Source organism: Pseudomyrmex gracilis, unplaced genomic scaffold (assembly GCF_002006095.1).
Source record: "Pseudomyrmex gracilis isolate BER0280 unplaced genomic scaffold, ASM200609v1 scaffold_151, whole genome shotgun sequence".
Taxonomy (NCBI): domain Eukaryota; kingdom Metazoa; phylum Arthropoda; class Insecta; order Hymenoptera; family Formicidae; genus Pseudomyrmex; species Pseudomyrmex gracilis.
The window spans coordinates 21,385-34,194 of NW_018020735.1; the positions used below are offsets into that span (position 1 = coordinate 21,385).

The 12,810-nt window shown below is 45.7% G+C and overlaps 1 protein-coding gene across 1 annotated transcript; it reads left to right on the forward strand.

Annotated features, from left to right (window-relative positions):
• The first annotated feature begins 540 nt into the window (after nucleotides 1-540).
• LOC109857218 (transcription factor SOX-9-like) lies at nucleotides 541-12,477 on the forward strand. The gene is made up of 5 exons (XM_020433350.1): nucleotides 541-1,879; nucleotides 4,944-5,090; nucleotides 9,299-9,635; nucleotides 9,792-10,093; nucleotides 10,359-12,477. Exons 1-5 carry the CDS (start codon nucleotides 1,656-1,658, stop codon nucleotides 10,627-10,629), a joined length of 1,281 nt encoding a protein of 426 aa, XP_020288939.1. The 5' UTR covers nucleotides 541-1,655; the 3' UTR covers nucleotides 10,630-12,477.
• The last annotated feature ends 333 nt before the right edge of the window (nucleotides 12,478-12,810 follow it).

Consider the following 12,810-nt stretch of genomic DNA (forward strand, 5'->3'; position numbering starts at 1 on the left):
TAATTATATAAAAATTAAAACTTGCGATGTATTTCTCTTCATTAAGCGACGTTAAAAAAAAATGAAGTTAATTTTTCTGTCGGTCGTCGCAAGAGAGTCGTTTGCTGACGTACTGACAATGTAAGTGTCAAAAATATGTAACAAAGAGGCAAGAAGAAATATACGGCGACCTCGTGGGTGCCGCCTTATTTGGCCGCGTTCCTCGTCGCGTGTGCGCCGCTATCCGACGAGCACGACGATTCCGAAGACACACGCGGAGAGACGCAGCCTCCTCTCTCTCTCTCCTCCACGTCTCCCCTGTGCCTCACATCTCTACCTACGGCTTCGTCTTCCCCCCGGACGCGGCTTCCATCATCCGTCGCGTCGCTCTCTCCCTCCCCGATGCACGCGACCAAGACTCAACGGAGCAACAAGTGTTACCAGGCACGCTGCCTTCGCCCCGCCCCCTAAACCCGAGACGGCCGAGAACGCGATGTCAGGCCTCGTGGTGGAAATTGCCCCGAGGCGATACAACCACCTCACTCGAGCGCCGATCGCGCGACCAGCACCCACGACGAAATCCTCGGTCGTCTGTCAAACGGAACTCGGCGCGAGTTCCGCGCAAACCGGATTACATTATTTCTTCGACGTGCGCGCGCGCGCGCGTGCGCAGCTTCTTCGGGATTATAAACCGATTGTCACAGCTCGGAAAATTGTCGCTCGGTGCCGACACGTAAAATTTTTTTTTTTGCGAAAGACTCCGCGCGGCAAAGGACAAGTGAAGTTTCACATGGTCCCTCAACTGGGGGACTTGGTGCGAGTTTTCGATCGGGAACCGTCGCCTCGCTTTTTGCCAGAACGTTTTTTTCACGAAAAACGGAAGAATTCTGTAAACCCTACTTGAGAACATATTTCCCCACAGTGATCTTCCCACGACGATCTCGCGACGTGACAACGTTTGAGTGAAACTGTTGTTGTAACTAAAACAAAAAAACTTTGTACATATATAAATAAAACAGATAAACAAAAAAATTGTTAATTAAGAGCTCGAGGCGCAGCGCCGCTGACTTGTGTCGTTGACGAGAAGTGCGAAAATGTAAAAACGGGAAGAGATAAAGAGAAACACCGCGGAAGAGATCGATCGACGAAAAAAATTGAATCGCTGCGATTGTTGCGATTTTGTGCGAATTTACGACGAGAGAGACGTTGGAAATCGAAGCGCGAGAACCTTCGAGCGCGGAGAACACAAAGAAAGTCCAAAGAGATAAGACGGAGGAGAGTTGAGCGACGAGTAAAAAAGCAAAGTAACGTATATAGAACCGAGCGCGAGAACTTTTATATATATGCGCGACGTAAAGCGCGAGATAATGACGAGCAAAATTAATTAAACGTGACAACACAATTGCAAACAGATCGGCAACGTCGGTCGTCGTTGAAACAAAAAAAAAAAAGAAAAGAAAAGAAAAATTCCTTCCATCGAGAAAGTGACGCGCGCTCGCCACAATGATAAAGCGATAAGCGGCGATAGCGCGGCAATGACTAATTGATCGACGATTTTCTGTTCTTCCGAGACGAGAGATGAGCGACGTGGATTCCGCTTCGTGCGGCGCGCGATAAATCGACGATCGATTTTTTCCGAACTCTTTGCGGCTTACGCGGTCGTGCGACGAAAAGGGATGAAGATGAACGACGTCAAGCCAGAGAGCTCTAGCGCGTCGATCTCGCCGACATTGGGCGGAAACAACAACGGTAACAACAATAACAACAGCATCAACAACGACAACGGTAAGGTATCGGCCGCGGCCGCAGCGGTGACCGCCAATGGCGGCGAGGGAATCAGCGCCGCCGTCGCCAAAGTTCTTCAGGGATACGACTGGACTCTGGTACCTGTCGCTACCAAGTAAGCAACACGTGGTGGACTTGAGTTTTTTTTTAAATTTCTTTCTTTCTCTCTCTCTCTCTCTCTCTTAAAAAAATTCGAGTTTTTTCTCAACGATCAAATCAATAAACTTGAGCGAGGGAAATTGTCACGCATAAAAAACACAACGCAGGAGTTTGAATTTCGACGAAAAGAAGCGATTGAATCATCTAAAAAATTATCTTATTTTGCGTCTTTAATAGATCTTTTTACTTTCTGTATTTTGTTTAAAAAAGTAATACCGTTCTCAAGGCACGTCAGTTTTGTCAAATTTTTTTTTTTTTTTTTTTTTTTTCACTCCTCGACAGCTGTTTCTTTTGATGTTTTCGCACAGCGATTTAATCACCGCGAGTCGTATATTAGCGACGCGTTAACACACATACACATGTGGCTGCTGTTAAGTCTCGCGGGTTTAACTCGCGCGACGGTATACGCGGCTCAGAAAAAAAAAAAAAAGAAAAAAAATGTAGAAAAGAAAGAGAAGAAACGAAGAAGAAACGACGCAACGAAGTCGTCGGCTGAGGCGAGAAGAAGAGGGCGAGGAAGCGCAAGTGTGTCTGTGTGTGTGTGTGTGGCGCGCGGTCTTAAAAATACATAACGCTAACTCAATTATGACGCACTCGTTTCCCTGGCCTGGGAAACGCGTGTGTCTCGCGGAAAAATGTCCTCGGCCGCCAATTAACGCAAATTGCCTAATTAATGCCCGATCGCCGCGACCCGCGCTCACAAGCAACCCGGCTCGTCAATCGTGGGAAGCAAAGCTCAGGCTCTTAAAATAAAACGCCGATAACGCAATGGGGAAAAAAATTAACTAGACGCGCGATTGCGCTTTCGCGACGTTCGTCGGAGAAAAGTCATCAATGGAGTCATCCTTGATGCGTCACACGCGCGCGTCGGGAAAAATTTATTAGATCGCGACGGACTCGATAAAATCGTAAATTCGATACGCGACCTCGATTCGCGGAAAACTCGTGCGCGCCGCCGATCGACTCCGCCGTAATTGATCGACCGTCGATGTTGTATAACCGTCAGAATTTCTTTTCATACTTTTTTTTTTTTTTAGAAAAAGAATTTACAAGATAATTCGCTTTGTAAATGAACTCTCTGATTTGAAGCGACCATAATGTAAAATCTTTGAATCTCTTCCGGAGTCTCGAAACGACGCGACGAAACGATCGAGAAAGAGATCGGTCTCTTGTGCGTAATCATTTCGTACGAAAAAAAATTTTCGAAAGATTGTATTGAAGCGCGCTCTCGAGACGGGAATATCACGATATATCGCTTATCGCTAACCCTCAATTATACGAGGTTATCGCGAGGTAGCTGCAGGGTGTGCAATGTTTAAACCCGGTCTGATAGGGAGCTCGATATAAAATCGACCGCGGATCTTCCCATGAGATTCCGTGAGAGAGTAAAACACACGCATATATACGTCTGGTAAAAGCTGCGCAATTCGCGCTTTTTTTTTGCGCAACCATCGCGAGAAAATGAATTTATTTAAATGAGAGAAAAACAAAGCGAACTGATAATTAAGTTGCACAAGTAAATATACGCGTTATTAAATTTTCTTGTGTGCCTTTTGACTTATTCCTGCGTGACAAATCGATCAACGATCGATCATTGAGAGAACGAGCGATTATTATTTTTCCGTCGCACCGATAGCGCTCGCTCATTCGAGCCATTTTACACGTCGCCATTTTACGCCTTGTGTCGCGAACACAAAGTCGCGCAAAGTTTTTTTTTTTTTTTTTTTGCATGCATCCAGGTAAAACGCGCGCGCGCGCGTTACGCCGCGACTCGCGTCGAGGAGCGCCGTGAAAACCCTCGTTAGTGAGCCCACGCTAATTACCAACGGCTCCGCGCGGGTTTACACACGGATTTAACGCCCCTCTCATTTCAAAGAGGCCGAAATACGCGCGGGAGGGACCCGCTTTCTCGAATCCCTCCCCGAGAAACGCGCGCGCCCGGGAGAGGTCCTTTTCACCCGCGTTACGCGTATCGGACACGCTCATATCCTCCCCATGATGAGAATCGAACTCGCTCGTAGATCCGATTACACATGTTACACACACACGGGACACGAGAACTACAGCTGTAAAACAACCCGAAGCCGCTAAAACTCGACTATGTTATAGCCGGAATTTTCCAGAATAATTTTTCTTTATCTTTCCGCGTGATATAATCGCCGACGCGCAATATATTGTCTCGCACATTCCGACGCTTCTCGATTTTTAAGTACTTCGAGATTTTTGATTCTCATTTGTCCGACGATATATTTTTGATAAAAAAAGAATAAAAAAAACGATCTCCGTGTGCCGTATGGCTGGAGGGACGTTCCTGGCTCGAGGGACCGCCGCGCGCGCTTACTCCTTGAAGAATCCTCGATTAAGGGCAAAAAGAAAAACAGGGCCAAAGCCAGGATATTATCTTCTCCGACGCGATAATCACGTCAGTCACGTCGATTCTACGGCTCCGGACGGGCGAAAAGTTTTATGAAGTCATCTTCTCGGAAAGAAAGGGATACGTCCATTCCTACCCGTCACACGTCGGCAGCCACGGTGTTATTTTAAGGCCGGTTTCAAACGCTCTCTCCGCGCGCGCTTCTCTCGCCAGGATGACCCGCCAGGGTAGCCCGCGTGGCAAAACCCGATACGGGATACATGCACGTGTGTATATGTATGTATATATATATATATACGTAGCCGTCGCCTCTGGTTATTTTCTTCTGCAAGTCACTAGATTATCCCGCCAGAATAGTCGACGGGATAAAGAGAGAGAGAGAAGAGAAAAGAGAGAATCCTTCTCTTCCGCTCTGCCACAAATTTCGCTTTTAATTTTACCGAAAAGCTTGTCATTGCACATAGACGTCATTCTCTTCTCAAATTTTCAAACAGTAGTACACTTTTTTTTGTAAAAACTCAATAAGTAAATGTTTTACTTCGGCAAAGCTGAAGTATTAAAGAAAATGATTTGAAATGTTTTCTTTGCGCAAATCTGTGGTGATGAGGTGCTGTTTCCAATGAGGATAAATGTCTTCGAATTGCAGGGGCTCCGGTGACAAAAGAGCGGCCCACGTCAAGAGACCTATGAACGCGTTCATGGTGTGGGCTCAGGCTGCGAGGCGAAAACTGGCCGATCAGTATCCGCAGCTTCACAACGCCGAGCTGTCGAAAACACTGGGAAAATTGTGGCGGTGAGTGCGCGGGTTGAGCTTTTGTGAAACAATATTTTTTAACCCCACCAGAGTCGCACACGAACAGATATAAATTTATATAATTGCGTATTTATGTAAAAAAAAAAAAAAAAAACAGATCATATTTAGATCTGAGTTTTTTTTCGGTCGCTGTGGAATCCGCGCACTCGGTGGGAATAAAACGCGCAAGTGCCGACAAATAACATCCAGCGGTTTGCCGTCCGTTCCTCTCTTAGCGGAAAGACACTGTGTTTCGATAAAATTAATCGACACCACGTGTCTTCAATCGGATGCCCTCTGCGTTCTCCCCGATCTGATAAGCTCGATTCTCTCACAGATGCGAGCGCTCGGTGTGCCAGCAGGCGGTGGCCAGCCATGCGAGGGAATCGCGCTCGCTGATCTTCGCCGGGAGCTTCGTTCGAAGAAAATCGGAATATCGCGAGTTGCAATTCTCGCGAAATCTGTTGTTAATGATCACGTCTCAGCTGTCGCGTTGATTCGACGGCGTCGCTTTTATTTTAGCGACTATCGGCCTCAAGTTCACTCCTGAATTTCGCAAATAGAAACAATCCATCAACGTTCTTGCGATTGTTTGTTTGTTTTTTTTTTTTTTTATATCATCAGAATGCGTTTATTCCGTGATATTTTTTGCAACACACACGTGACCTTAGAAACCGCTCGAAACTGATGCGACGCTTCGCGTTACGATTTCCGCGACCACTTGTACTCGTACATGTAATCCGTTCTATTTTTAACCGAAAACGAATTCGCGAATACTTGGAGATTTTTTTTTTTTTTTCCACTTCTCGAGGCAACGTCACGTATATCGAGCACACACTCGTGCACCACGTGGCGCCTAGGCTCTGCACGTGGTACAAGTGTTCCTGCTTCTCCTCGAGACCCCGTCAACTCGGGGGTCGCACATGTAACAGAGCGGAGAAACACATACTTGGCGTGACGTCCTCGGCGCGGTCCTCTTTTACAACCAAGATATACGATCCCTCTTAACGCTCGTGTGTGTGTGTGTGTGTGTGTGGCGATGTTAAAATTTATATACACACTCACTCAAAATCTTTCATTCTTCAAAGCAAATTAGAAACGTTTTGTTTTCCTTATCGTCGCGTGGAAAAAATTGAGAGAGGAATTCGAAAGACGGAGATGAGACGCGCTTAAAAAAAATATTGCATTGTTAAATCATAAATATTAAAAAAAAAAAAAATACGTCGTGTATTTATCGAGAGATAAATTACCGATCCTCGCGCGCACTTGCGAAACTGACGTCTCGAAAAGTCACGACGACGCGCGGGAGGAGTGAAAGTTCGCGATTTTCACCACACCCCTTGACCAACGCGCGGACCTACCTCCGCGCGTACATATAAACTCGTGGACGCGATTTTATTTCCTGGTTCGGACTAACGAGATGCCCCAGTGGGCCATATATATAAACGATCGTCAGAAGACGCGCCGACAAGGACCCCCGTTGCGAATCATTTAATAATACCGGCCGCGATCGCGATCGCTCGCCAAAGATCGACGATCGATATGATCCCACGGACGATTGTCACGGCGGATTGTTTCGCCGTGAAAGATAAAACGGTGCGCATCCGAACGCGAACGAAGAGATCGAATTGATTCTTTCCTAACACCGTTTTCTCTCTCTCTCTCTCTTTCTTTCTCTCCCAAGAGGAGTCATTAGTGACCCATCGGTCTACAATGCGCGTTTAACAGACTTTAAACAACTTTCGTCGCGACTCTCCGATTCGAGTCTCTACGTGTGTTTGTGTGGAAGATAAAAAAAAAAAAAAAAAAAAAAAAAAAAAAAATATTCATCTCCGATAAGAAATCAGAAAAATTTTTTCGAGCGAGTCGAGCGAGGAACGCCCGAATCGTCCTTGTGATTCGTATGGTTGTTGGCCTTTGTAACTCTTAAAACCTAATTATTTAACACCTTTCGGTATGGACCTAGTAATCAATTAGCACTTGAGTTTCGAGCATGAGAGATATTTCTCGTGGGCCACCGCCAAGGCTACTTGTAATACGTGCGAATGAAGTGATCAAATGGTTTTCGAGCTCATCTTTTTCTCTCTCTCTCTCTCTCTCTCTCTCTCGTTGTACGTGCGAGACATCGAATTTACGCGATTGTCCGATGATTGAGAGACATCGCCGCGCCGCTTTGACATTCTGGCTGAGATCCGCCTTCGCGCAACAACAAATGATATACAAAACGATACAGTCATCTTGGATAATGAACACAATGTTGCGCTACATGAGGTGGGGTTACTTGTCGATTAAACGCGATAAAACGCGAAGTTCGCGAGACCGCGAAGATTGATCGATTGCGCGCGATGTTGAAGAAACCGGAGGAAATATCGTTACAATTACGTTTCTGTGTTTGCGCGATGTGTTAGACGCGCACGCACAAATTGCAATATAGAAACGAGAGGATTCGTAAGACGAAAACAAGCGGGGCTGCCTCCCCGTTTTTTCAAACAAAGTTTGATCGCGCCCGAGTCGATCCCTCCATCGAATTCTCGTGCACTTCGACGCCGATTTGTCTCACACCAATTCCGATAAGAAAGCCAGGTGCCAGGTGACTGGAAATAAATCTTTCTCTCGCGTTCTCGCTCGCTCTCTCTCTCTCTCTCTCTTTCTTTCTTGTAACGCCGTCTCGGAGAAACGTATCGCCATTTGGATACTCCAAACGCAATGTGTTTGTCGACAAAAGGAAAACAGATATCCCCCTTGGTTCATCCTTGGCGCGTGCTCGCAGCTGCCGGCCGGTTCCTGTCGTAGATAAAAGGGGGGCCCCCGGGGACCACAATAGGCGCCTTGTGTCCGTCAGGTGAATTTTTCCGGACCTGCCCTTTCGCTCCCCGAGCCCTGCAAATAGCTCGTGACGCGGAACAGGTAAATCTCTGGTCTTATCTCCCGGAAGGAACGAAATCTCTCCTCTCTCCTCCGCCGTTCTTTCCCTCCTCGACCGTTTCTCTTCTATCAGAACTCCGCGTTATCAACTCCGGAGTGTCAATTACCAGTTTTCGAATCGTCAGTTGGTTGTTTTTCTTTAATTCTTCCGTTCTTTGTGATTTTTGAAGTAATTTTTATGGTGTTTCTTTTTTTTCTCATCCCCGGGATCTCGTTTTGCTTTTGACGTTCGATTTGTCGAATCTCGAGATACCGGCAAGAGGATCTTAAATAATTGACCCGATCCTGTATTGCGTCTGGCGAAGAGGAAAAAGAGAGAGGGCTGCGACTGTGCTCCGCTATCGTCGACACCCGCTGGCGAAAAAAAGCTGCTGGCAAAAGTCCATTGACCAGATGGATTTTCTCTTTCTGTCCCTCCTCTTCCGCTTCGTCGCACAGTTTCGTCCGTTCTCTTTTTCTTTCTGGTCGGTGATAAAGCCGACCGAGTTCAGCTTGGGATACGCGTCTTGTCGACATTTGTCGACTCGCTGTCGAGAGCTTAAAGTTGTCGTGGGATTTAAATCCCGAGCTTGTGCGAACGCACTTTGGATGACGTGTCAGGTTCGAATAAAAAAAACTAAATTTGTTTCGCGAAATGTGAACACAAATTCGAGAAATGCGAATCGACGCTCGCGAAGAGAGACGACGGTAATTGAAATAATCGTCGCTCGGAAGAGCGCGACGGTATAAGATCTCTTCTTGCACGTTCTCCACATTACACCGGAAAACCTTATCGACCGCGAAGTTTACGAGCTCAGTGGGAATATAAACACAGAGCATTAAGGACCCATGACCGGGCACCATGAGCGTATCGAGCCACCGCGCTGAGTCGGCACGTCGACGTTGGCACCGCGCGCCCTCGAGCGCACGAACACGTTCGAGAAACATTAACCAGATCCCCTATTTCAACTCTTCGAGAGCACATCGTGACGCTCGTTTCGAAGCGCTCTTTTGATGGGGCCAACGAGAAAGAAAGAGAGAGAGAGAGAGAAACGTCGCGAGCTCGGCGCGAGAATGTGAATCACGTCGTACCGACGACAGATTTCGTGGCTGAGAGTTTAAAAATCTCGCTCTCTGCTCTGTATTCGAAAATTTATATCACGTCACTCAAAAACGTTCTCTTGCGCGAGAAGACGAACCGACGGAGTTTGGAATATCGTTTCGGGTTTATAAGGCGCGATAAGAAATATATATATATACATTTTTTTTTAATTATCGTTTTTATGCACGTTTCTCGATCGTAGACTTCTGTCCGATAACGACAAGAAGCCCTTCATCGAGGAGGCCGATCGTCTGCGCGTCATTCACAAACGCGAACATCCCGACTACAAGTACCAACCAAGACGTCGGAAACAGAACGGACCGTCTTCCGGTCGCGAGAACTCGCCCTCGCGGAATCAGAGCAACGTGACGTTCAGCGTTTCCAGATCCTTGAAGCAGGAGGACATGAGCCCACGGGGTGTTCAAGGACCCAATTCGCCGCAGAGTGGCGTGAGCTCGTCGCCACCCACGACGCCTAGTCAGGGTCTGTCTCCGCCGACGCCCCCCACGACGCCCAGAGGACAACATTACGTTAATCAGGTACTTAATTTACGCCCACGTGTGATTGTTCATCGAATTTTGCGTTTTTGCGATGCGTGAAATGTGTTCGTTGAAGTTGTATAAAAAAAATTTGCGATCGCGCGAAATTGACGCGAAACACAAATTTGTACGATAAAACGCTTGGCCGGCACACAGACCAACCAGCTCCCGCCGAACAACAGCGTGTACTATCAGGAGTTGGTCAGCGGCTCGAGCGAGTCTCCGCACCAGCAGCCGCCGGTCGATCTCCGATACGTCGAGGTCGGAGACGGCCTCGCCAGCGAGGAGAACCAGTTGAACGGTCTCGGTACTTTGGGCGGTCTGAACATCCCGCTGAATTTTCAAGAGTGCGAGGTCGAGAGCAACGAGCTCGACCAATACCTTCCACCCCAGAACGCGCCGCTACATCAGTATCCACCCGTGCAAGTCACCACTGCCTCGCAGTGGTTGCTCAACAGGTAAGGAATCGCAATATCAAACGAGAGAATGCAATTCCCTGAGACTCTCTTCTTCTTTAAAATTGTCAAAAAATCAGAGAAAAAAAATCCGAAGTTGGAAAATTGTTAGTTTTTCCAAATGTTTTATCAAACACGAATTGCGGACTGTTGTCTCCGTCGTTGTTTTAATCGACAGACGAAGTAAACTAATATAAATCGACCGGAAATTAAATTTTGTAAGTTGCCTTCACGCCGGGGTGGGGGGTGCATTTTGTTTTCGTCACAGATACGAGGACGAGCTCGAGAGGCCGATCAAACGCCACTGTTCGGAGCAAACGATCGGAGCGGAGGTGTCCTCGTGGGAGGACAGGACGCAGGAAATGGTCAGATACCACGAGCTGCAGCCTCCCCTTCCCCCGGTCCAGTACATATCCACTCACAACGCCCATCACTCGCACGCAGCCACGCAGATGGGCCATCCGCACGTGTCCACGCCGTACGCGCAATACGCGCATCGCTACGTACCCGGTATCGAGACGTGGCCGAATTACATGTAAAAAAAAACCAAAGCGAGATAAAACGATCGAAACGTTTTCAATTCTGAAAAGCGCGGAGCGTTCGTTCGCGAAAATTCGATTCGCGTGTGTAAACTCGCGTCTCTCCGCGAGTTGTCGCGCAAGATAAGAACATTCTCCGTTTTACGTCAATCCGATCGAGACGAAGAAAACAAATTTGTGATTTCCGGAGTAATTTCTCTCCGCAACGCGTTGAACTTCAGCGGCGTTTTTTGGGCGCGTAGTAGCTCCAAAAAAAAAAAATAGCCAAATACGACGTAATTAATTAAAAAAATAAACCTTACCAATAAGTGACGTGTGATAAAGTTTTGTAACAAAAAACTAGAGTAAGATACGTTTAAGACATCTTCGGCCGAGTTCGCAGAATGTCGTTTCTCTTAGTCGGGAAGATTGAAAGTGACATTCTCTCCCTGATATTCTTTCAATATACAAACTTTTGCAGAATGTAAATAACATTCTGCGTGTAACTTCGAACACGTTCTATCGACAACGTCGCGGCCCGAAGTCGGCAAACCTTATCGCTCGAGTTTCGCATAAATTTCGAGTGCGATTATCAGCGAACATCAGTAATCCCGCCTTGAACTTTAATAACCGGTAAAACATGCTGCAATGCGAATAGAAATTTCGTTTGCATCAGAAATCGCGCGAAAAATTGCGTGACACAATATCTAATACAATTATATTACAAATAATTAAGTGAATAAACAAAAATGTATAAATTTAGGAGAGCATTAAATTTTTTTTCTCGTCAGACGTAAAATGAAAGTGAAGTTGCCGTAACGCACACAACGCTTTTGCGAGATATATGTTAATAAACAATTTCTTTACTTCGCATAATTTATTAGCGTAATTATTAACACGCGATATATGACTTAACAATAATAATATTTGCATTGCGTGCGTTACTTTTTTACTGGACGAAGAAGCGCGAGACGGAGATTGGCTTATTCTTTTGACTTGAGAGACTACCAACGTGGACGAGGCGCGGCCACGATACACTCACCATGACATCATTCCATGACAGCCGGCCATTCCAAAGCGCAGAATTTCAGGCCAAACAAACAGGCCGCTCGATATATATATATATATATATGTATATATGTATATACGTATATATATATATATATATGTATATACGGTGCCCAACAGCGCGCTTTTCGAATGTAATAATATATATATATGTACGCGCGAGGAACGCTATAAACCGTGACGTTCGCGTACGTCTCGTTCAAATAAACGGCTGAAACACGATCGACGATAATAACAAACGTATATACACGCGTTCCGTCTAAAGTATTTCAGGATTCGTCCGAAATTCACGGACGAATCGCGCGCGGTTAAATTTATCGAAACAATGAGATAAAAGATTCTTTCGAATAAAAATAATTAAAAAAAGTAGACATTTAAAAATAATTTCTGATATTTGTTCAATTTTTAATCGCGAGTGTTGGCGCCCGAGATTACCGAGATGTATCGATAGACCTGATTGGCCTGATGTCGAGCGCGCAGCTAATGTAGATGATCTTAGCACATATTAGAACATATGTAGATTATACGTATGTTATATATATATATATATATATATATAGAGAGAGAGAGAGAGAGAGATTATATTAACACTTATATGTACACTAGTTATGACAGCCGCGCGTGCACGCGCGTGCGCGCTTTTGTACTTAGATATTTATTCAACGCATTACACAAAGATCGATAGAAAAACAAAAGACGTAGATATTACCTGGCGTAGTTTGAACGTCGAAAGACGAGCGTTAAATCATAATTTATATAAGTGCGATGTGTACGCTGATCTGTAGAAAATAAAAAACAACATAAGAGACACTAAGAAAGACTCGAATTTTCATCTCACTCGATCCTTGCTCTCCTCATTTTCCGACGAAAATTGTATTTAATTTATTTCTTGTGCGCAAAACTTGTGCATTATTGAATTTTGACCAATTTGAAAATTTTATGAAAAATTCGCGCGAAAACAAACGACGTCCAAGTGATTTTTTTTTTTTTTTTTTTTAAACACTCAGGATGGCGAGGAACCGGCGACAATGTGATTCGGCAAGGAGGTCGACAAGAGAAAGGCGAATCTTATCTCGCCCTCTTGAATGATATTTGCAACAGTTTCACACACATACACACACACACACACACAGT